We start from the raw sequence: 24,080 nt of genomic DNA on the forward strand, positions 1-24,080 counted from the left end.
CATTAGTTAGAACATATTTGGATCGAGATAGTTAATGTAATTGTTTAAACTTTGAAATAATACTTGTATTACCAAATTGTTTAAGATAGCTTTTTCTATCCGTTTATAAAGGTTACGAACTCTGACGTGCCTTATTATCTTTAAACACTATATAAATGATACATCCATAAAAATAATCACATTGGGTATCACTAATACTAGTATTTTAATGAAACAAACATGAGAGTTAAAGGTTCTTTCCAACGTCCTATACAGAAATTGTATTCTTAAAGATCAAACACATATATAGAATTTAAAGGGAAGTGTGTGAAAAATTCGAGAGGTTATTCTCCATACAGAATTAATCAAAAATGTTTGAAAAAGATTAGTCATTAGTCAATAATGCTTCATTTAAGAGTTTGAAAATGTAAGCATACTTTCAGACATATGATAATGACGATTAAACGCTGGAAAAGGATGCGTAGAACTTCCTACGTAATTATTTTTTTGCTAAATACCTTATTATATGATTTCCGAAGAGAAGTTTAGAATCTTCTGTTTTCATCTATGTGGAAGATTACAGAACAATTTCATAACAACTATCAAAATAAAGAAAGAAAAATATCTTTCCTACCCCTTCCTTTGGTTCGACTATCGAAATATATTTCCTGCTTACTTAATTATTTTTTCGCTATTATTTCATAAATTTGTTTAATGCAATTGTTACAATTTTATTCAAATTATTATATTTTTCTGTTATTCTGTTAGCAATTATTGTTCCATTCCTCATTTATGCCTGTTGTTATTTTATTTGAATGTCGAATAGTTTTGAATTGTAATAAATATTGCAAGAAAGAAAAAAATAGAAATGTGTCGATGTTTCACAAATATTATTCCACTGTTACAATTTTTGTTTATTTATTTATTGTAATATGCAATAGATTGAAGAAGCCAATAGAAGATACAATAGATTGAAGTGCCCGTAGTATTTACAGAGCTTAAATGTTGAAAGAGTATTTAAGTGTTTACTATATACATAAATTCTCTATAATATTACATATTCACTCTGAATTGTATTATGTTGTTAACATTGACAATCAATTCAATCTTAGCTTTCACTAAACTGTTATAAGTTACTCTCTATTTCCATACTGGTGACTTCTTTGTAGCATTTGTTCGGAGCCTGTCACCGTAAAATTAAGTGATTTTTCTTGGACCATGAATTATAAATTTATTAAGTATACCCATGTAATCAATGTTATTATGAAACAACTTATATAAAAATAAAATTTCCTGCATGACTTTCCTCAATTACAGCCTTAACGTATTGAAGTTCAAGTTTAAATATTGGCTATTTTGCGTCATTCGATAAAGTTGTGCTCCCTTATGTGTCAAATATCTTAAAATTATATTCTAATCTTTTGGTTATATTGATTTTTGAATGTGGATTCCATATAATACCTGTGTACTCGAGCTGGGTACGAAGAAGTATTCATATGGCTTTCTAATAGCATTAATTATATTGAATTCCTTGGAGATTCTGAGTGTGAATCCAATGATTTCTATACATCGGATCAAGTACACAACTTATATGTGTGTTGAATGTTATTTTTTATTATGTACTACTTTTAAATATTTAACAGTTCCAGAGATGAAATAATTACTTTGTTCATTTCGTACGGAAAGTGAATTAGAGTTGTATGATTTGTGGAGGACATGATATTGCATTTGTTAATAATAGTAATGGACCTAAGTTGGATTCCTGAGGTACTCCTGTTAACTATTCTGTCAATTTGCAACCTATATATACGATAAATTGTTTTCGGTTTTCCAAGTAGAACTTACATAGACTTCTTAATACAGAACAAAAGCTAAATTGATTGACTTTGCAAATCAACCTATCCTGATTCACACTGTTAAAGGCTTTGGCAAAGTCTATCTAGATTACATACATTTGCTCCCGCTTTTCAATTGTTTTAGCTGTGAAATTTGTTATTACACTGGCTTATTATATTTGGTTTACTATTAATGAAATCATGTTGTAATTTTGTTAATATGGGTCTGATGTGATTCGTCACATGTTGATATAGAATAGTTTTAAACATTTTTGAAAATTTACTCAAGATCTAAATAGATCTATGATTTGCAACCTAAGTGTTGTTGTAACCAGAGTTTAGAATAGAAGATACTATAGATATGTTTCATTCATTTGGAAATTTACTAGTTCTAATAGATTAAATAATATCCTTAATGTTATCAAGAGACTACGCAACCTTTCACAATGTTATTTGGAATAGCATCGAGGCATATTGTGCTTTCTGATTTTAATTGTACTTCTAGTTGCATGTACTTCTACCGATGATACATTTAATAATGTTACTTGAATTTTCTACACTGATATTGTTAATTTTGTTAAATATAGATTGAAATTAGTCATAAAATATATGTGGGATTTAACTGCTGTTAGAATATTCATTCGTACTGAAAATATACTTTCATGAAATAGACTTAATATAATATTTTATGACTTCAATTCATAAATGAAGCATTCGTTGATTCACGATTATTAAGTTTGTCTTTGTCCCATTTATTATAATGATTATCATCCGAAATCTACTCCCGCAGTATCAAGTCATTGTTAATTATACTATTGTATTCTCATTTTATTCGATTTCCCGCTATTGGTTTATGTTTGTGATTTACTGTGTGAAAGTTTTACAAAGTATGTAAAGAACAATATTTATACAAAGAAAATATTAAATAGAGTTGAAACAATATTAAAATGAAATACGGAATATATAAAAAGAAATCTAATTTCAACATTGAAATACAAAATAATTAATTGGCCAGAAAACACAATTACAACTTAAGCTTAAAGATTTTTGTTTTAATTTCAATCATGCTTTACTGCGAAACGAACAAAATGATATGATTTCATCTCAGGGATACAGATTGTAAGTTCTGAGTTTCTCAGGAGTTCGAAATTCCATTATTGTAACGTCGCGCGTGATGGTGTCCTATACATACTGGTATATTTTTCTCTTATCTTTAGCATGTACAAAATCAATTGATGAATAATAAGAGGATAATTCGTAAAGAGAATAATCTCAACATGTAGCAAAAGTGGCTAATTATATGGAAAAACTAAAAAAAAAAAAAAAAAAATGTGTGCAATTAAACCATTATTCTCTGTTAAACCTGGTATTTTAGTATTTGAGCGAAAAATACATAACTTGCGACCGTTTATTAAGAATATTCTTCAAATGATTTACAATTTTCCTCTGCCCCTTGTGACATACTTCCACTTATTAATAATAAGCAATAAAAGAAAATCAACTTATTTAGGTTAGTCACAGATAAGCGACTCGTTATTTTTAGTGGCACGGTATATTTTCTGTAATTATAAACAAGAATATATACGTTACTATTAATATATGAATTAGAAAATCGCTTCTATGACCAACCATATAACTTACCTGACAAATTTAGAATAATTTAGTGAACGAGCACTTTATGTAGGGCAATGAAGCTACAGAAAACGCAAGAAATAAAATGCAGAGACAGCTTATAACAAAACAGCATGAGAGTTAGGTTCCATTCCTTCACAACACCAAAAATTAGTTTTAGTTATTGACCACAAACCTTAATTAACCTTGTAGGGGTCTGGACAGACGAGACATGAAAGAAAGAGCTTTATTAGTAACCACTGAAATTATAGGAAATCAGTAGGTATGTAATTTTCCTTCTGGAATATAAAATTTATATTTCGTTTATTTAGAAAGTGTAGTCAATGGGACTCCAATTTTGGAAACGTTTTAAGTTTCACATGCATCGTACTCAGAAATGATAGAAAAGTATTCTAATGGCAACCAGCTTCTACTCCGTTAAAATGTTAAATACAAAATATGTTTACAATTATTAGGTACACTTTTTAAAAAATTCCTATGAAAATTATATTAATTTTATTAATATAACCAACAGAAGTCACAATACATTTTTATTACTACAAGTTCTTAGTTATTCATGCATCATGCAGTGCTATAATAATATGTAATATGAACTAAGTGGAACAAAATTATATAATTACTTAGGGTTATAATCTCTTCTTTAAATGCTAGTCACATATTTACTGCTTTTAGATATTAGAAAATATTAAGTACTGAACATATAATTGCAAAACTTTAAAATGCTGGTTATCATAAGATCTCAATTATTGCATCTATACAAAAGGAATATATCTATTTTAAAGCGCGATATCATATCTGAATTTTAGTTCTCTTCAAGAAGAAAGGCCTAAATTCATCATTGCTTGAGAGTTCACAAGGAGAGGTTCATATATTATGAACTGTGAAAATAGTTAACTCTCTTAATTATTTTTAAATATTACTATCTGAAACTGTAGTATATTTAAATCAGAGGAGTATAAAACTAAGTGGAAAACTATTTTAAATTTAAGTGAAGTAAATGTTTATTTCGTATAATTACTAATTATTTTGTTTTATTGTTCTAAAAGTTTACACTTTGGTTATGAACTAAACTGAGATATGTTATAATGGCTAGTTATCAAAAATTATCAATGAATACAGCACAAAGTACTAAATAAATTAAGAGAAACATTTGTAATTTGCTATATTCAATGAACTTGCTAAATTGGTTTATCAATTAGTAAGTTAATTTCAGCACGCAATGTAAATTGTTTAATTTTATAACAAAAGTAGAGAACAAATGAATGAACGTAGACGTTATACAATGTGGAAACTTCATAGAGATTCGGATTACTGAATATAATTCAAATAATAAAATTGAAGCAAGTAAAATGGGAGGGTAAAGTTCCTTACACGGAAAACACTGCTAAGTACATAATTCTAATTCGAATTTTGTTGAAAGGAACCTTTTAGTAGGCCAAGATAAAAGAGAGAGAATAACATAAAAACGAATGAGAAGGATGTGGAAGAAACAATCTCGACTAAATTGACTCGCTGCATATTAGAATCTAATGACGAGCTTTAGTTTCTGTGACGATAAATCTCCGGATTTCTTAAGTTATGACTTCAGCATAATTATTTAGTTCTCTAGTTACTCAACGAGAAATTTGGTTGAAACCTTATATGTTCAGATAAGATTCCAAATTGAAACTGTAGAATGAATATATATATATATATATATATATATATATATATATATAGCCCAACGACATGATGCAATGTGATTGTAATGATAGTAGCTCAGTAGTAGAGCGTTCACCTCTGGTGCATGGGGTATCTGGTTCGATCCCAGTTCACGCCAAGTGAACTTTGTGGTGGACAAACACCGTGTACGTGGATTTTCTCGGGGTTCTCCCGTTTCCTCCCACTTTCTTCATTCCACCATTTCATTCGTTTCTCATCATCACCGTCTCCTTTAGCCTAGACGGCATAATCGTGGGACGTAAAACTCAAAGATTTTTTTGTAATGATCGTACTCCTCAGCAATCATATTATGTATCTGAATAAATCATTACGCATTGTAAGATAATAAATTGATGTTTGATGTATTCAGCAAAAATTTCTTATTTGAAATTTTGAAGATTTAAATTAAGATAAGAAAAAAATAGAAAATAAAGTTAATCTGATCGTTAATCGAATTCGATTCACTGTAACAAGTAGTTTAAACTCTCCCAAGTTTTCAAAGTGAGCCCAGATTATAAACTTTCATCCTAGAAATTTATCTATATTTACTAGAATCAGCATATTAAGCATGCTCATACTATACGTAAATATTATTGTATAGCAGTCCATGAGATTGATGAATGACGAGAATTTCGGAAGTTTCTTTATACTATTCTGACTCTGAAAAAAGTTATTTCAATGATCAAGATCGCATCAACGTTAATCCTTGAATTTTCAGCACAGTATAAAATGACTATCGTTTTACAGTTTCATTTTTCGAAAACTTGAAATAGACATTTAAAAAAAATATCAATTTTAAAATGTAATAAAGAAAAACAAAAGCAATTTGGTATGAGAACATTTCATTGTCTTAAAGATGAGTTTAAAAAGAAAATAAGTAGAAAACATCATAGGAGGCATACTAACAGAATAAATTATTATTTTGAAAGAAGCAAGGTGAACGAAATAATAAATACGAAGGCTGTTCCGAAAGTGCGTGGACTAAATTCACTATTCGGAGTCCGAGTCAGTAGGAGAGTTGGTGTAGGTTTTCTTTCAAAATTAGAGTCCTTCACACCATATACACCGTTTTCAGTGATGCACTTGTTTCTCAAATACGTGTTGTAGACAATTTTCTGAGAGGTGGTGTAAGGTAGTGGATGTGGTAGCATTCAATTCTTGATTCGTGCTAAATAGCGTTAATCTGCTCCTCTTTATCAAGACGCTTCTTTCTATTTTCGAATGCGAAACATTACCATTTACAGTATGATAATCTGGAATTCAATGCTGCAATTCTATTCCACGCATATCAAAATAATAATAAACAAGAAATTTAGGAATAATCCAAAAATGCATCAGAAGATTGACATCTTGGCCAAGAATTTTAGGAATGATCCAAAAAATGCATCAAAAAATTGCGATCTTGGCCAAGAATTAGATTTTAGATCAGAGGCCACTAAAGTTTGGAACGGCTTTTTTTTTTTTTTTTTTTTTTTTTCAGAACAAGCACATCATACTGAATTAAGTGATAGTTTGGGTTTGGCTACACTATATGTAGTTCTCCAGATATAAGACGTACAAGAAAATGTTTGATTGAATGGAATATATTGAATTTTTTGGATCAGGGGCCACAAAATTTTTGAACAGCTCGTAAATCCAGTTTTCATATTTTTTACGGAATAAGCACAACATACTGAGTAAATTGTTAGTTTCGGTTACGCTACACTTTATGCAGTTCTCAAAATATGGGGCGTGCAAGAAAACCTTTGATTGTATGAAATATGTTGAATTTTGTGGATCAGGGACCACCAAATTTTTGAACAGTCCTTAAATCGGTCCCTTTCGTATTTTTTTAACGGAATTAGCACATCATACTGAGTAAATTGGTAGTTTTGGTTTGGCTACACTTTATGTAGTTCTTGAGATATAAAGCCTACAAGAAAATTTTTGCCTGAATAGTATTGGATCTTTGGATCCTAAAATCGACGTTAACTTCTTTAAAGAACCAGAAATCCGAAGTTTTCAGGGAAGCTTTCAGCCACTGTTTTCCCATACACTAGACTGCTGCTGCTCCGCTTAAGGATTGTACTGGCTGATCCGGGACTCATCAGTAGTGATAATTTTGTTCAAGAATTGAGAATATTGTTCTACTCGTTGAAGAAATGTTTGGCAACATTGAACACTGATACCAGCGACGGACCTTCTGTTCTTCACTTAGCGAACATAGCACTCATCTTGCACAAACACAAGACATTTTCTGGTCTTCTTTAGCAGTTTCATAACATTTTTCTACGCCAACATTCAGTTTGGCTGTCAATTTCACGAATCGATAAACATCTATCTTCGATAAACGTCTATCGTATAACATTATTCTCATAGTTCACTGACGTTGATGGGATTCAGGATTTAGGTTTCTGGGCTTTCGGAATTTATGGCCATGTTAGTCCGTTACGTTTTAGGGATGACGTCTTTAGGCGAGCACACTATCCGGGGAAAGGGAAGGAAGGAAGCGGCCTGGGACCTATATGTTAGTACCACCCCGGCATTTGCCTGGTGTGAATAAGGAACACTCAGGAAAATCTCATTCAGGATGGCTGGTCTGAAAAAGCTTTTGACACTTTTTCAACCGAGTGCTCCCACCGAGAATCGAACTCGGGACACTGACGTTCATGGATGTCCACTTCTTACCTTACCCTGCACATTGCGTTTGTCTTCCTTAAAATGCTACCACCACTTTAGTACGTTCGATCAACCAATTCTTTCTTCACCGTACGCTTGTTTGATCATCTCAATCGTTTTTTGATCACCCTTACGGACTTCGCACAAAATTTAATAGCAATCCTTTGCCTGATAATTAACGGTACATCATTCTCATCCGCCATTGTAATAATATATACTACAATTCTACTTTTATAGCGAGGGAACAAACAGTAACTGTGCATTGACTTCACTTACATTAACAAAGCACACAGACTATTTTCGCGTGCAACAAGCACAGACTCGCTTACATAGAATCAGCATAGTGCTGCCAGTACACGAACTTCCGCAGCACTCCTTGTACATAGAAGAAAGGTTTAGTTTTGTACAAATCACGAGTCTGCTAAAATATCTACAAAATCTGCACTATCAAAAATAAATAAATAAACATGAAGGAATTAAAGAAATAAAACTATTTTGTTTGTTAAGATCATTTATGATCTGTCGAAACGACATGACTAATAAATGTGCTTTGATTATCTTCCTTTTTTTTTTTTTTTACCCAGTACGCTCTAGGTTCTGGCTTCAGAAAGATAATATAGTAGAAAATAATACAGGACTATTAAAGTCTTCGCAAGTTGTAAATTCTGGAAAGCTTTAATATGTATATAAGAAGCTAGGCCAAGAAAAGGTAAATAATTATTATGTCCATTTTATGTTTTATTGGGCATTTCTATCCTTTGCTTCTCCAGCTATGTGCCATATATAGCTCGAGTTTATTGTTTCCATCCATTCCTTGCTCCTGACACACACAATACACTGAAGAATCACAAATCAAACTACGAACTGAAAGCAAAGCAGGAATATAAAGTATTTTCACAGTGATTTTACTTTGTGCTTTAATAAATAGAAATTTTTATACTATACTTCTACATATACTCAAATATAGATTTTACACGAAAACTTCCTGAACCTGAAATTAATTCAAGTTAAGCTCCATATGCCAATGAATTACTCTTGGCCTAGACTTATAAAAATTCAACACACACATCAAATATTTGACCGTGTAGCCATATGGTTTCTAGAAATTTTGATGGAAAGTCCAACATATGGAATAAAGACCTTGATTTTACAATGTCAAGCTAATTTAAATCGTTGTTTCGTCTTCAAAATGTTGTTCAGAAGGTGCCACAAGGAGGAAATTGATTTTGTCCCTCCCTTTAAGTTACCACCACTAGGAAGAAAACTTCCAAACAGCTGTTTAACTTTCCCTGGTTCGGCCTTAGCATTCTCACAGTTTCAAGATAAACAAAGATTCGCCCTTGCTATCTTAAAGTACTTGCAGAACTTTCAGCTTGATTTCTCAACACCCCGATTTCAAGATTCGCCCTTTCTCTTCCAAGGTCCTGAATTGTAAATCATAAACTGTGTGTTTCCTGTTTTTCAATCAACTATAAATGAAAGCAGCCGGACTACTATTCTGTAAAAGATATTTAAAAAGAATCCCTACTGGGCGGTAGTGTACCTGTAGTCAAACCTGTAGGTTTCCACAACTGTTATAAGAACAGAGAAGTTGAGTAGCGAAAAACATGATCACCAAATTAAAGGGGAAAACTATGTTAATTCAGATTTCAGTTCAACGATATCATCAAAATATCCATTAGTTAACACGCTATAAAGTGCACTGCTAATTGTCAGATATCTGGTAATGTGACTCATTTGAGTTATAGAACAACATTGGTCCATGGGTAAATTGCATTGTTTGCTCTAATGAATCACGTTATCAGCCATTTCGAACAGACAACCTAGTCCACATTGAAGAAATCACAAAAGCAAATTGATCTACTCTGAAAATATGGCGTATAGAGTTAGTAATAATGAGGGTTGTGTTTTGTTTGAACATGGAAGGATGATCGATAAACTAGTCTTTAGTAATGTAATGTTCAATCCTGTTCCCTGACTACCTATCTTTCAAAAGACTGTACAATCATACTTGGAACAATTAATGTATGGGTTAGAAGAGTACAGTGCTTTCCAAAGAATGATAGATGACCAGCATATTTTTGAGCAAGGCTGTACGTGAATTTTGTTACAGACCATTAACACTCTTTTCACTAGTCATTTCCTCCTGTGAAAATAGTTAAGCAGCATTACGAGTCCGTGTGCCGTACTCGCCCGAATCAAAACAAATTCAATGAACATACTACAAGGTACTGACTTGCAGATGTTGGTCTCTGCATGCACCAAATTGGAAGTCCATTGATAGAATGCCATGCAAACTCACTGAATATGACTTCCTTGCAACTGCCCTATTATCACACTTTTACTCTATTCCTTTAAAATTAAGAGACTCAATATCACGAATACAGTTCTTCGTAACATACTGTTTATTCCCCTCACTACTTTTCTGTTTACTCCCTCTCTACAAACAGCAAGTGATGAGTTGATGCGCTTCAGTGTTATAAGATGAAGTACAATATGACTGCTAGAGTGAGAAACTGGTGATATAATCAACTCTAAAGTAAATGTTTATACAATACTAACAACCATTAAACATGTCTGAATGACTTTACCGTATGCGATGTTATGGTAAGCAACGCATTTTTAGGTAGCTGCTAATGCCATTATTATTATTATTATTATTATTATTATTATTATTTTTTATTATTATTATTATTATTATTATTATTATTATTATTATTATTATTATTATTAATAATAATAATAATAATAATAATAATAATAATAATAATAATAATAATAATAATAATTCTGTTGATAATTTCTGCAAAGCACTGCACCAAGATACACAGCACAAGCTGGAATTTTGAGTGATATGGTCGCACTTTTTCATCTCTGTTATTGTTTTTTATTCCAAATTTATAACTTGAGAGTATATTTCAAGTGTACTGAACTACTTATCTCATAACAAGAGTTCAAAATTGTGTTGTTCAGAATTAAACATTTTGTTGTTGATCTTAAAATTCCGTTGTGGTCGACTGTTTTATTCATTTAAATGCATAAAATAAAGCTTGTTAGTAAGAAAATATGAATTGAAGTCGTTCAGTTTAATCTCCCACGACTATACCCTATAGGCTAAGGGAGATGGATGATTAAGGCAAGTGAATGAGATGGAAGAATTGGTAGAATGAGAGTGTGGGAGGAAACGGAAGTATCCTGAGAAAACCCACGGATATGATATTGTCCACCACAAACTTACTTGGCCGGGGATCGAACCAGAGACCCTACACACTAGAGGTAGGCGCTCTACATGCAAAAGATGGCTGATACCAAAACCAACTAAAGCCTAAAAAGTTTAGCTCCAGAAGAGAGTAAGTTCTAAAGAAAGTTATTAAAGATTTTACACTAATTTTTCTGATACAATGTTGCTTTTCAATATATATGAAACGTAACGTCAATATTTGTCGTTGATATATTTCGTCGTTTGCATCTAAAAGAAGAATTGAATTTTGTTTCAATAAAAATTTAGAAGTTAGATATGATTTTTTTAAAAAAAAAGTTTTCATTAAGAAATTGTTTTGTGAGGTAAAGCAATTCGATTATGTCATATACATTTTCTGTTTCGACGTTTTAATATATATTTCTAGTTAATCTGATCTCGAATGTATTAAAATAATGATCTCACTTTATAAGAGGTATTCTGTAATGTTAAATAGTTTTTTTTTTCTAATAGATACACAATTCTCTATCAATATACTATAGTACCTTAAGACAAGTCTATGAATTTATAACAGAGAAATCCACAAAACTGCATGTTCTGTGAAATTTTGAAATACTTACGACTTGTAGAAAGTGTAGTCTATTTACATCAGAGTTTTCTGGAAACACAGTTAGGTGCAATAACTAAGCTTCTACACATACAGTTTTACACGCTTCTGTAATTATTTTGTTACTACACTATTTCCAAATAAAATAATGTTATGAGATCTTATTTAATATTACATAATGAGTTTAATACTTACATTTACTTCTGAATATACAATATCAATAAAACTGCCCAAAACAATAATAAAGTCGAAAACGTTCCATGCGTCCCCGAAGTAATTCTAAAATAAAAGAAGAAAGTAAGAAATTATAGCATCAGTGTAACAAAACAGATTTATTCAAGAAGTATACATGTACTACACTTGACCAATAGTTGTTCATGAAAACGATTAATAATTATAATGTGAAATATGGGAGTGAGATATTTTCAGATCTCACGTTGTACACATGTGAATATATTTATTTCAAAAGAAGCTAAGTGCCACATGTAAAAATTTTGGATATTAACAAAAAAGAAAGAAAAAAATACTTCTATCCACCATATGATCATAGAGTATTTAGATCCTTTAGGTACGGATTCCCTTTACCACATAGACCCATAATCCAACAAAAGTACATTTACCAAAAATGGCACTTAGCTCCTTTAGAACTAAATACGTATATTCAAATACATTTTGTCCATTAATTAAAAACAGAAGTGTAATGCTAAGTTTCTTTTCTGGTAACTATATACATATATACAATGTACAAATGCTCTTCAATTCACATTATGTTGTCTCCATATTTCTGTTAGTTAAATTTTATACTTCTAATCATTCACATGTTTTCTTTTCTCTTTTTAAATCAATAAGGTACTATAAACATATCGTTTTTCTTCTTAATATTATTCCGTAATAACACAATAACCATCTACCATTCTTCAGTAGTGTTTGATAAAATTTGTATCCTTTAGGATCTAAAACCAATGAGAGCACAGTAATAAAGTTCTGATAGTTTTAACTTTACTTAATACCAGAAGTTAAAACTTTAATAGTCTTGCTTATGGTACGAATTGTTGAGATTTGATTTCAGTACATCACAGTATCACAGTAAGGACTATACTATCTATTGATCTTTACACAAAGCCTCTAATGAGAGTACAAAGTATAAAAACAAAATATTCGAAGACAAAAGAATTCTTTTCAAAAGAAAGACAGAATAAAGTTTACAAAAAGAACGATGTCTGCTTGAATAAATATTGATTTGAAACTTTGACAAGCTTATGCTTCTGTGATTTGTTAATTAGAGGTGAATATATGTTCAGCTATAAGTAAAATAGAGGAGTAACTGTCTATACTATTATATATTCTTCCTGATTAGAAAGCACTATTTACATAACATATTAACCAGTTCTTGTTTTTTTTTTCGTAGCGTTAAAATAGGCTTTCAGTAACATTAAGCCATTATAATAAAAATTCTGTTAAAATGTTTTGGTCTTGACTTATGTTTCAATTGTTTAACATTAGTGGCGAATTATAGTAATTTAGTTCTACTTCTATTACACTGCATGCGTTTGTGAAGGTATTTTTATTGTACTTTTTCATTAATATATATGCTAGTACTATCGTTCACACTATAGTGAAATATCTTTAATGCTCATGACCTGAAAAGTTAGTTATATTCTTTTGTCGTACATATTAATATACAGCATATAAAATATTATTTGATAATATCTTCGTTTAAATAAAATTCAGTTATATTTCTTTAAGAATATTCTATTTCCATCGTAGTCCACTTGTAGTATATAAATGATCATTATTTCTTACATATATTTTTAAGACTCAAATATATTTAACCACTCTACGTGCCCACGTATTTTACTGGCCATAGAGAAGGCATTAACTTCTACGGCCCACTCATCTATGATGGGAATGAAAATCATTGAAAAATAATTAAAAAACACTTATTTTTCTAACTATCAAATATAGTATTTTCAATTCTCAAATGAATAGGTGTATGTTTTCGTAATAGAGGATTGTAACTGAGAATAAACTGCATAATCATATTCAAAAGAAGATGTAATTCTGAACGGGTCTACATCCATGTCCCCTTGTACCTATATTTGTGCAGCTTAAAGATATTTCTTATTAGTTTTTTTTTCTTTCTTTCTTTTTTTTTCCTTTTTTCTGTCTCTGTGAAGTGATTGTTATACGCTTTCATCACTATTTTTACTCATCGGTTTTAACACACATATGCAATTTAGTATCAATGTGTTTGGTAAGCTTTTATATTGCTCAGAGGCTTTTTTTTTACGTTTTATTTACTTTGACTCTAGATATTATAATTAATTCACCAACAAGGTTTATTTAATTTTTTTTAATAAAATAGGAGTTGAAAGTAGCCTGTTGATTCAGATTCGATCCCTGACAGAAGTACATGTAGTTCAAATCCCACAATGTTGTTCCACATTTCAGCGCTTATGTGTTTTAAAGGAATGTTAAACATCAAATAAACAATCAAAATTATAGAGTAAAAATTTAACAAGCTTACTTACCTTAAAGCGGAATGCAGCTAATTTAAAAACGAATTCAAGAGCAAACACTGCAGTGAAAATAATATTTAGAACGTCTAGAGCTTGGGTGTAGAGTTCAGGTTGATTATAAAACTTCATTGCTAACGTTATTGTATTTATCATAATTAGTATAAATATTGTATATTCAAATGGTTGTGATGTCACGAACCACCACACCTTGTACTGGGTCCGATGCTTTGGAATGTATCGGCGAATGGGTTTTGCTTTAAGAGCAAATTCTATACAATTTCGCTGTAAAGAAAAGCACAATTAATAGATATAAAACATGACACTCTTTTTAACATTAAAAAAAAAACACATTTTATACAAAATACTAACTTCATTGTTTACGGTCATTTTCAAAAGGTTATTTACGATAAACAATTTATATATTATTAATAATTTGTGTGTCTACCAAACAAATAAAATATTCTTGGTTAACATTTTCAGATAATACATTATTCAGCAAATATATGTAGAAATAAATTATATCAATATCCATGAATGGTACTAAAATATTGAACCATATTTCAAGTCTCAAAAAATAAATCAAACACTAACAAAACTTGATTCTTTAGGATTTTAAATTGTGTGCATAAAAATTATCATTAACCGCTTATGACAAATTTTTTAAGAAGATTTATTTGTAGTTTAAAATTTTCAGCTGTTAAATTCTCGTTCATTTGCCATGGGAACAGATTAAATAATAGCTGAATACACTGATCTAGTAATATTCGCCATTTAAAAACTGTATGAGTTTAATGTGCCAGAACTCGTGTATCTATTTGTCCTGTCCATGTGTCTGTCCGTCCGAGAGACCAAAGATTTCAAGAACTTCTGAACGGATAACCACCAATTTGGTCAACATGTAAAGGGTCAAAAGTCAGGCACTGAGTTCGTTGATGGAGCCAAAATTCAAGCCGGAAGAGGTAGAAATCGGTCTTTTTTTGGTTTGGTTTTTACTTTGATTACTATAGAGTCAAAACGGTAATAGATAACGAGAAGAGATTTCTTTTAATCGAATAACTGTTCAAATAACACATTTCATCTCCATCCTTGTCTATCTACTAAAATTGCAAATAACAGAAATCCACTACAGTTTCCGGTTTCAATATTGATCTAAATTTTCAATATTGATCTGAAGATAAGGAGTAACATATTTTTGAATTTATTTAGCTTTTTAAGAATACCTATCATCTTATCCTTTAACTTCCTACTCAAACCAAAAGTAGCAGAAATCATCCACTTCCGGTTTTAATGTTGATCGTCGTAGAATGAAAACAATAATAGAGTAAGAAGCGGTTTTCTGTAATTAATTAATCGTCCCAAGAATTTATATTACATTTCCACTCCAATCTCTCTATTAAAACTGGAAGTGGAAAAAAATTACCAGCATGGGTGTGCACTTTCCTCCTCCAAATTTCCACAACTACTACGGCCAACACATCAATTGAAGTGTTTTTCATGTGAACAAAGATGCCTGTACTCACTATGAATATGATGTTGCAGCAGTTTCCACACATTTAGCATGTTCTCCAAAATATTATCATTTCTCATTTCAATTTGCGATAGTTTATGTGAAAGTAATATTAATGTAGGGACTTACGAAACATATAACACATAATATTTTAAAAAATCTGGCGTTGTGTTATTTGAAAAGTTAATCTAGTCGTAACGCAGAGTATGTCAAACGATGTACTCTCTGTTGATATTTGCATGGTTCAAAATTTAGTTTGTTTTATCTATTAGTTTAAAAGTTACAAAGATGTATCAAGATAGTCAACTATATACATAGTCGGTACCACATTTTATGTTTTAGAAAAATTTAACTATAATGTGGCTTCATTGCTCCTTGTTAAGAAATTGAGGCCATACTTGCTTAAGCATGAAATATTTTATGGCATTTCAACCACTTGATTAATTAATACATCTCAGATAATTACATTTTCCTTTTTAAAAATAAATTTATGCAATTAATTCATACTGAAAATAAATACACATTTAACATGTATATGTAATATTTATAATTGATTTGTGTATAAACCTATATTTGGATATTTTCCAGGTTTTCGTTGTGTATTGTTCTTACATAAATCTAATAAGAATCAATTTTCCTATTTTAATTTTTTATGAAGAAATAGTACTAGCAGCATTATAGCATTCTATGTAGTCTGTTGGTTATTAGCAGCCATGACAATCCACAAAAAATGAGAAACTGATTTTTTTTAACCTTGTAAATAACAAAGGAAACTGAAAACCGTTTTGGGAGTGAAACTCTTATTGCATATGCTATTCGTAAATAATGTTAAAATTTAATAATCTATTTAGTCACGATTTGATATAGACTATAGCGCTAAATGGATATGGGTGTTAAATCAAATTTCAAACTTGCTTAATCTTGACTCAGTTCTAATTTTAAGAACAGATTTTAGAAAAACTAAAAATATCTCCTGCCTGAAGTAGTGTGTTTCTGTTAACTCAATATAGATTTGTACTTTTTTAAAAATTAATATCCTAGCCGACTTATACATGCAACTCTATACATCACGACTCTGGAACTCACTAAAGGAATAATAAACACTTCTGACCAGAGTATGGACACTTATTTATTAAAAACTAGAATACAGTGTAACGGTTTAGACAACGATATCTTCATCAGACACTAACTCATAGTCTGATGAAGAGTTAGTGTCGGATGAAGATAATGTTAAGTTGTCGAAACCGTTACACTGTATTCTAGTTTTTAATAAATAAGTGTCCATACTCTGGTCAGAAGTGTTTATAATGACTTATACATGTAAAATAGTTGATAAATAGATACACAAAATAATACCTGATTTTTATCAAGCTCACAATTTTTGTATTCTTGTTCACCTTCACTTTGAAAAGTAACGATCACAAAACCTACAAATATGTTGACCATAAAAAATGCAATGATGATGATGTATATGATATAATAGGCAGCAACAATGGGTCGAAAATTATGGATTGGTCCAACATCTTCTTGATGAGAATCGATAGAAACATATAGAAGCCTGGAAAATACGAAAATATCCTCATCTCATAGATACTCTGAAACTAAGGCAAAATTAAATGACATTGCAATTTACTTTATTCGTAAGTTTCAATACAGAACACAGATTTGAACAAACTAATATGTATTCCTTATCTTTAACTCTTTATAATAAATGCAGAAGAAGATAGAGTTTCCTATATTTACAGAGCACTTCGAGTGTGTCTTGAATATATATATATATATGTTGCTTGGGTCTAAAATGGCCAATGTCACTTTTTGGCAAAAATGAGATGTTGGTCAAATTTTAACTCCTATAAATGGATATTTTCTAGTGCAAGAAAAGCAAATGTTAATATGAACAGTATATATTCCAAACTATTTCGTGTTGACATTTGCTCTTCTTGTACAAGAAAACATCCATTTATAGACGTTAAAATTGAAGAGTGTCTCATTTTTTGCCAGAAAGTGACATTAGCCCTTTTAGACCCAAGCCATATATATATATATATATATATATACATCAGGTGTTTTAAAAATGGCACCCATGGACCACAGGGCACTATTCTACAGGCTAAAGAAGAGTGAAAATATTATATAATGGTATGCCCTTCGCGACCTCCTTCAGCCGCTATGGGGAATCAAAATTTCATAACGTGGCAACATCGCAGATTAACTTGGAGCCCTTAGCATTACTGTACGAATACAGCAAGCAGTTGAATCGATTGTTACACTAATAAGTAATACTTGTTTCAATCAATATCAACTTTAGCTGCCATATGGAAATAATCGATATAACTGTTTAACAGATTGGTAGATATAATCCATGGTTCTTTATTTGCGACGTTGCCCATAGTGCAATTTGTGTCCCAAAACGAGGACTAGAAAGGTATACAAATATATATATTTTTGCTTTATTTTGACTTGTAGAATAATTCTGTGTGATCCCTGGCGCCATTTTTAGAATACCTGATACCCGATATATATATGGAGAAAGTAAGAAGGAAAAACCTAAAAGAGTAAAAGAATAGGTCATTGAGAAAAAAAATAAATAAAATCACCAGTTCTTTATATGCAAATTGGTAACAACTTCTAATTTAAATAGTTACAATTTGAAACAGTACTTACATTTAACGTCTGAGGTTCAATATTATACAACTTTATCTAACGTCTAAGTTCAATATTATACAAGTATAAAACAATTATAAACAAAACACTGCATAACAAAACATGATTCAGAGATTAACAATCTCAAGGGTCACCACATAATAATGAAGATAACTGAGCAGAATTGAATGCTGGAAGTTCAAGCGAGTGGCGATGAAGCTCATAATGTGGTATAAAATTGGGTAATATGGTAATATTTTATTTGCCACTGAATTTTTCTACTCAGATGTATGAAAGTACAACCAAAAGAAACTGAAGAATATCAAAGATATTTCAAGTATTACCTTACAAAAATGATATCATCTTTGAATGTTGACACTTACCCAGGCCACCCTTCAAATGTAGAAACAGTAAACAATGTTAGCATGGCCTTGGCTACGTCGTCAAAATGGAAGTCATTTCTTGACCAAGTTCTGTTTTTAATCACTGGCTTATTTATATCTCCGTCATCAAACACTAGGTATGTGCCACTAGTTGAAAAAAATACGTACATTAATACATATATATAATTACATTTTAATTTTAAAATTCAAAACTTCTAGTACAGGGCGAAAGCAAAAGTATTGCAGGTAGAAATGTATTTATTCAGAAAATATAAAAGGGTATTGAAAACAGTTTGTAATCATTTTGTTCTGATTTGAAATTAAACAATTGAAAATACAATTTGAAGACCATTTCTGAAGGCTACAGTTTGAAATTGCTCACTATTCTCAAAACATACGAGCATTTTCAGGTTGGCTGGAGTATGTTTTTTTAACACTGAGCCCGTTGTTCGGAAACTCTTCATCCACTACAAGTTAGTCTTACTTGCAATAGCAAACTTTGCACAGTAATCATAGAACTGCTGCTACTGAAAATCATTTAGATAGCACACACGCGATAAGCTCCAGACCAAACCATATTGATGACTGAAAACAGCAGAAGAGTGGTGAGCTGAAGAGATGACTACTCCTTTCACTGACAGCGCTACAGCAGATAAAGAAGTAGAGGGGGGTTATTGGGTATGATTGACAATAAATGTATTATCGTTTGATGTGCCATTTTAGCACACAAGGGAACAAAGTAATTCAAATCAGAACAAGGTAATTACAAACTGTTATCAATACCACTTTCGAATAAAAAAGTTTCTATTCACAATACTTTTTGTTTTATTACCCTTTAAAATGTGGGAGGTTTGATTGAGTCATCCTGTACAACATAGAATATCATATTGTCACTGAAACTACGTTTGCGTTCAAAGTGGTTTCCTTTGAAAAAGTTACTTTACAAATGACTACCAAATTAAATGGGCATATGGCTTAAAAAGAGAAGTATATTTTTGATTGGAGAATGTTTAACTCTTATTGATAAACTAACATAGAGGTTATAAATAATATCGTAAATAGAATTCCACCTTTAAATATGTCTGTACAATATATTGATGTTCGTTTTTTATAATTGCCAATTGCCTTGGAATAAATTAACAATCAGTGCTTATTTAAAACAAATCAAAGAAACTGAAATATTGTTCAAGATAAAGAATATTATATTTTAATTGATAAAGTCATCCATAAAAATGTTACTAAAGGGAGATACAAGAAGTGTATATGTTTGAGTAGATAGTACAGCCAGTAACAAAATTCTCTCTCTTCCACGGAAATATTTTCAAAAATAAATTTAGGAAGTTTTGACTGCATTCAATAATTTTTGTGATGTTTTAGAGCAACACATTACCTACATTAACAACAAGAATTTTAGCAATAATCCAAAAAATGCATCAAAAGATTGTGATCTTGGCCAAGAATTTCAGGAATGATCAAAAAAATGCATCAAAAGATTGCGATCTTGGCCAAGAATTTTAGGAATGATCAAAAAATGCATCAAAAGATTGCGATCTTGGCCAAGAATTTTAGGAATGATCAAAAAATGCATCAAAAGATTGCGATCTTGGCCAAGAATTTTAGGAATGATCCAAAGAATGCATCAAAAGATTGCGATCTTGACCAAGAAATTTAGGAATAATCCAAAAAATGCATCAAAAGATTGCGATCTTGGCCAAGAATTAGTTTTTAGATCAGGGGCCACAAAAGTTTGGAACGGCTCCTAAATCGAGTTTTCGTATTTTTTTTACGGAATAAGCACATCATACTGAGTTAATTGATAGTTTGGATTTGGCTACACTATATGTAGTTCTCCAGATATAAGGCGTACAAGAAAATGTTTGATTGAATGGATCATATTGACTTTTATGAATCAGGGGCCGCAAATTTTTTGAACGGCCTGTAAATCCAATTTTCATATTTTTTTCTGGAATAAACACACCATACTGAGTAAATTGTTAGTTTCCGTTACGCTCCACTTCATGCAGTTCTCAAAATATGAGGCATACAAGAAAATATTTGATTCTATGAAATATATTGAATTTTTTGGATCAGGGGTCACAAAAGTTTTGAACGCTCCCTAAATCGAGCTTTCATATATTTTTTTACGGGATAAGCACATCATACCGAGTAAATTGTTAGTTTTGATTTGGCTACACTCTATGTAGTTCTCAAAATATAGGGCGTACAAGAAAATGTTTGATTGAATGAAATATATCGAATTTTGTGGATCAGGAGCAATACAAGTTTTGAAAGGTCCCTAAATCGGGTTTCCGTATATTTTACGGAATAAGCACATCACACCGAGTAAATTGTTAATTTAGTGTTGGCTACACTATATGTAGTTCTCAAAATATGAGGCGTACAAGAAAATGTTTGATTGTATGAAATGTATTGAATTTTTTGGATCAGGGGCCACAACATTTTTGAACGGTCCTTAAATCAAGTTTTCGTATTTTTCCGGAATAAGCACATTATACTGAGTTAAGTGATAGTTTGGGTTTGGCTGCACAATATGTAGTTCTCCAGGTATAAGGCGTACAAGAAAGTGTTTGATTTTATGAAATATATAATTTTTTGGATCAGGGGCCAAAAAATTTATGAAATGCCCCTAAATCGAGTTTCCATATTTTTTTGCGTAATAAGCACATCATATTGAGTAAGTTGTTAGTTTTGTTTTGGGTACACTATATGTATTTCTCAAAATATGGGGCGTAAAAGAAAATGTTTGATTTTATGAAATATATTGAATTTTGTGGATCAGGTGCCACAAAATTTTTGAACGGTCCTTAAATCGAGTTTTTTTTTTATTATTATTATTATTACGGAATAAGCACATCATACTGAGAAAATTGGTAGTTTTGGTTTGGCTATACTTTATGGAGTTCTGGAGATATAAGGTCTACAAGAAAATTTTTGCCTGAAATATATTGGATCTTTTGATCTAATAAAAACTACCAAAAAGTGACTTTTGAATAAATTTATTAATTTTTATTGACGGCTACAATTTTCTACGTTTTCAATACAAAAGTTAACCAAATATATATTTTTAGAGGGAATATTTTAATCAATTCAAATGACCTGGTAATTTTCATATTCATCATTAGGATTTCTGATTTTGCCGTTAATTGAGAAATTTAATTCGGCCAATTAAAGTTTTTCTTGAGAATACTTGCTGGACTGTTGATTACTTTCAAAAATGCCAAAGAATTATAAAAAAAAAAAAAAAATGTTCATGTATAGAGAAAATTAATCAATTTGAAGAACGCAAAACTAATTTTGCTGAAAATCAGAGTTATAGAAATATTCTGCCCAAATTTTGTTGATGAATTTCGAATAAACTATTTTCAAACCAGAATGAATGTTATATGTTCTCAGGAAAAGAGTTATGTAATTCCCATTAAACTTTTGCTTCTACCATGCACTTTCTATATCTAGTATTACAACTTACTCTTTCCAAAGTTTAAAATAAAAACCAATTTTGTATTATTTTTCTATATTTATTTGTGAAATTTTGTCGTTATCAATAAAATATCTTATTGGGCTGATAATACTTCTATTTTTTAAGAAGAAAAAGACAAATTTTGCAAAAGTAAAGAAAATACTTAAATATTTTTACTTTACAAGGTATTTCAGAAAATGATAAGTTATTTCTGACATGGTTCATGTTCTACAGTATTGATAGTTTATTTTTATGTTATTTTTTATTGTAAAAATGAGGTCAACTTTTTTCTTAAACTTTGATAAAGTAGATATTATTATTTATTGATTTTCTACTAGTTTATGCATAAATTCATCCGAATTACACAAAGCGTATGTATAGTGTAATCAATCTTCTGCTCAATTATACTTACTGACATTCTGGCTCAGTCATTTTAGAACCATCAGTACACGAGAAGAATTTTCCCTAGAATAAAAATGTAAGTAAAATATTATAACTGAATAATTACACAAAGTAATATTGCTATTAAAATTTACAATATTTTAAGTATTAAAATAGTCGAAAGTTGACATAATACAAATGGCCTACTATTTACAAATAAGCGAAGCAAACGCTAAATATTAATTCATGCAGTTGTATAACATTCCAATACAAACTGCATTAACGCATTGTCTCAAAATTAATTGAATACTCTTCTTTTTGCAACAGTATAATTATCATACTCATGAAAACAAAATAAGCATTTGACTTTGTATATACATGTATAAACATATCCATCTACAGTGATTAAAAGTTCTGAAATATTAGCCTAACTATGTACAGATTCTTCACATAGTTTTGAATTTTAACAACAAAAGGAACAAGTATATACACAAAGTCATTTATAGTATGAAAAGTAGAAGGAAATTAATTTAATACGTATATTAAAATAGTCTACGTATAAAGTACCTCCATGCAAATAGTGAAATAGAGGTCCATCTCATCAAGACAGCAGAAAAATGGAACGCATGATCTATATATTATGTACTGTATAAGACGTTTTTCAATTATAAGCTGATAATGCCAGTTAGTCTTTCATTTTATTTCCTAACTTTGCTCCTAAAAATGTTAATTCCATTTAAAATATATATATAGTTTTGGAAGACTAAACAGAGATTTACATAGACGGTTATGAGCTTTATCTGAACAAAACGTTACTTTCACATTGTTATTCTTAATAGTCTAACAATATCAATATTAGAAATAATCGAATTATTCTTTGTTCCCAGAAAATATTAGGAGAAATCTTAGAGACGGTAATTGTATTACTATAATGACTAGAATTTCTTTGCCTTACTACATTGAAGTGCAAATTTGGATTTTATTTTAACCTTGCTCTGTTAAAAATATTTTCTAATAGTAAACACTAGGTGACGTTAAAAGCAGTCTCAATATTCTACATAATTTACTCATTTTATGTACTGTAAAAGATTTAAACAACTGTCAAAGTTTATATAGTATGCAAATATGGTACATTCACATCTGCTTATTGAGCAAAACAGACAGACTCTCGTTAACATCCACGAGGTGCTGTGACAAATTAGTCAGAATCCATTACTCCATCTGTTCAACTTTTTATTTACATAAAGTTATGTACCATTTATGCATCTATTCTACTACATGTTGAACAAAACTATATTTGTACATATAAACATATATGTATATATATGTTTTAATTACTAACAAGAAACTGCTGTTGAAAGACTAATGAGGTTGCCGACGTATTAGTATGTATATATTTAAAAATGTATAACGGTATATTTATTGTAGGCGATGATATTGTCTAAATATGACAATAAGAATTTTTAATTGAGCTTGAGGGTACAAGTACCAGAAGAGAGCAAAACTATAGTTTAATCAATGTATTTCGTATTCTATTATTTTTAATTTTTAAAATACT

General features: G+C 30.4%; 1 protein-coding gene across 23 annotated transcripts in view; it reads right to left on the reverse strand.

The window, feature by feature from the left end:
- The window catches only part of Ca-alpha1D (Ca[2+]-channel protein alpha[[1]] subunit D), an 836,510-nt gene that overhangs the window by 110,768 nt on the left and 701,662 nt on the right, over positions 1 to 24,080 (reverse strand). For 17 of the 23 annotated variants that reach the window (XR_014131916.1, XM_081762817.1, XM_081762798.1 and 14 more), the window contains 6 exons: positions 22,554 to 22,606; positions 18,664 to 18,810; positions 16,994 to 17,195; positions 14,143 to 14,412; positions 11,807 to 11,890; positions 3,622 to 3,642 (listed from right to left, as the gene is read on the reverse strand). Coding sequence is in view for 22 of the 23 variants with exons in the window: in XM_081762817.1 (XP_081618943.1) it covers positions 3,622 to 3,642; positions 11,807 to 11,890; positions 14,143 to 14,412; positions 16,994 to 17,195; positions 18,664 to 18,810; positions 22,554 to 22,606 (777 nt within the window). In the remaining variant the exon portion in view is untranslated. The remainder of the gene's footprint in view (positions 1 to 3,621; positions 3,643 to 11,806; positions 11,891 to 14,142; positions 14,413 to 16,993; positions 17,196 to 18,663; positions 18,811 to 22,553; positions 22,607 to 24,080) is intronic. The other 6 variants (XM_081762802.1, XM_081762814.1, XM_081762809.1 and 3 more) reach the window with 1 other exon arrangement.

The sequence above is a fragment of the Thermobia domestica genome, chromosome 6 (assembly GCF_964235325.1).
Source record: "Thermobia domestica chromosome 6, izTheDome1.hap1.1, whole genome shotgun sequence".
Lineage (NCBI taxonomy): Eukaryota > Metazoa > Arthropoda > Insecta > Zygentoma > Lepismatidae > Thermobia > Thermobia domestica.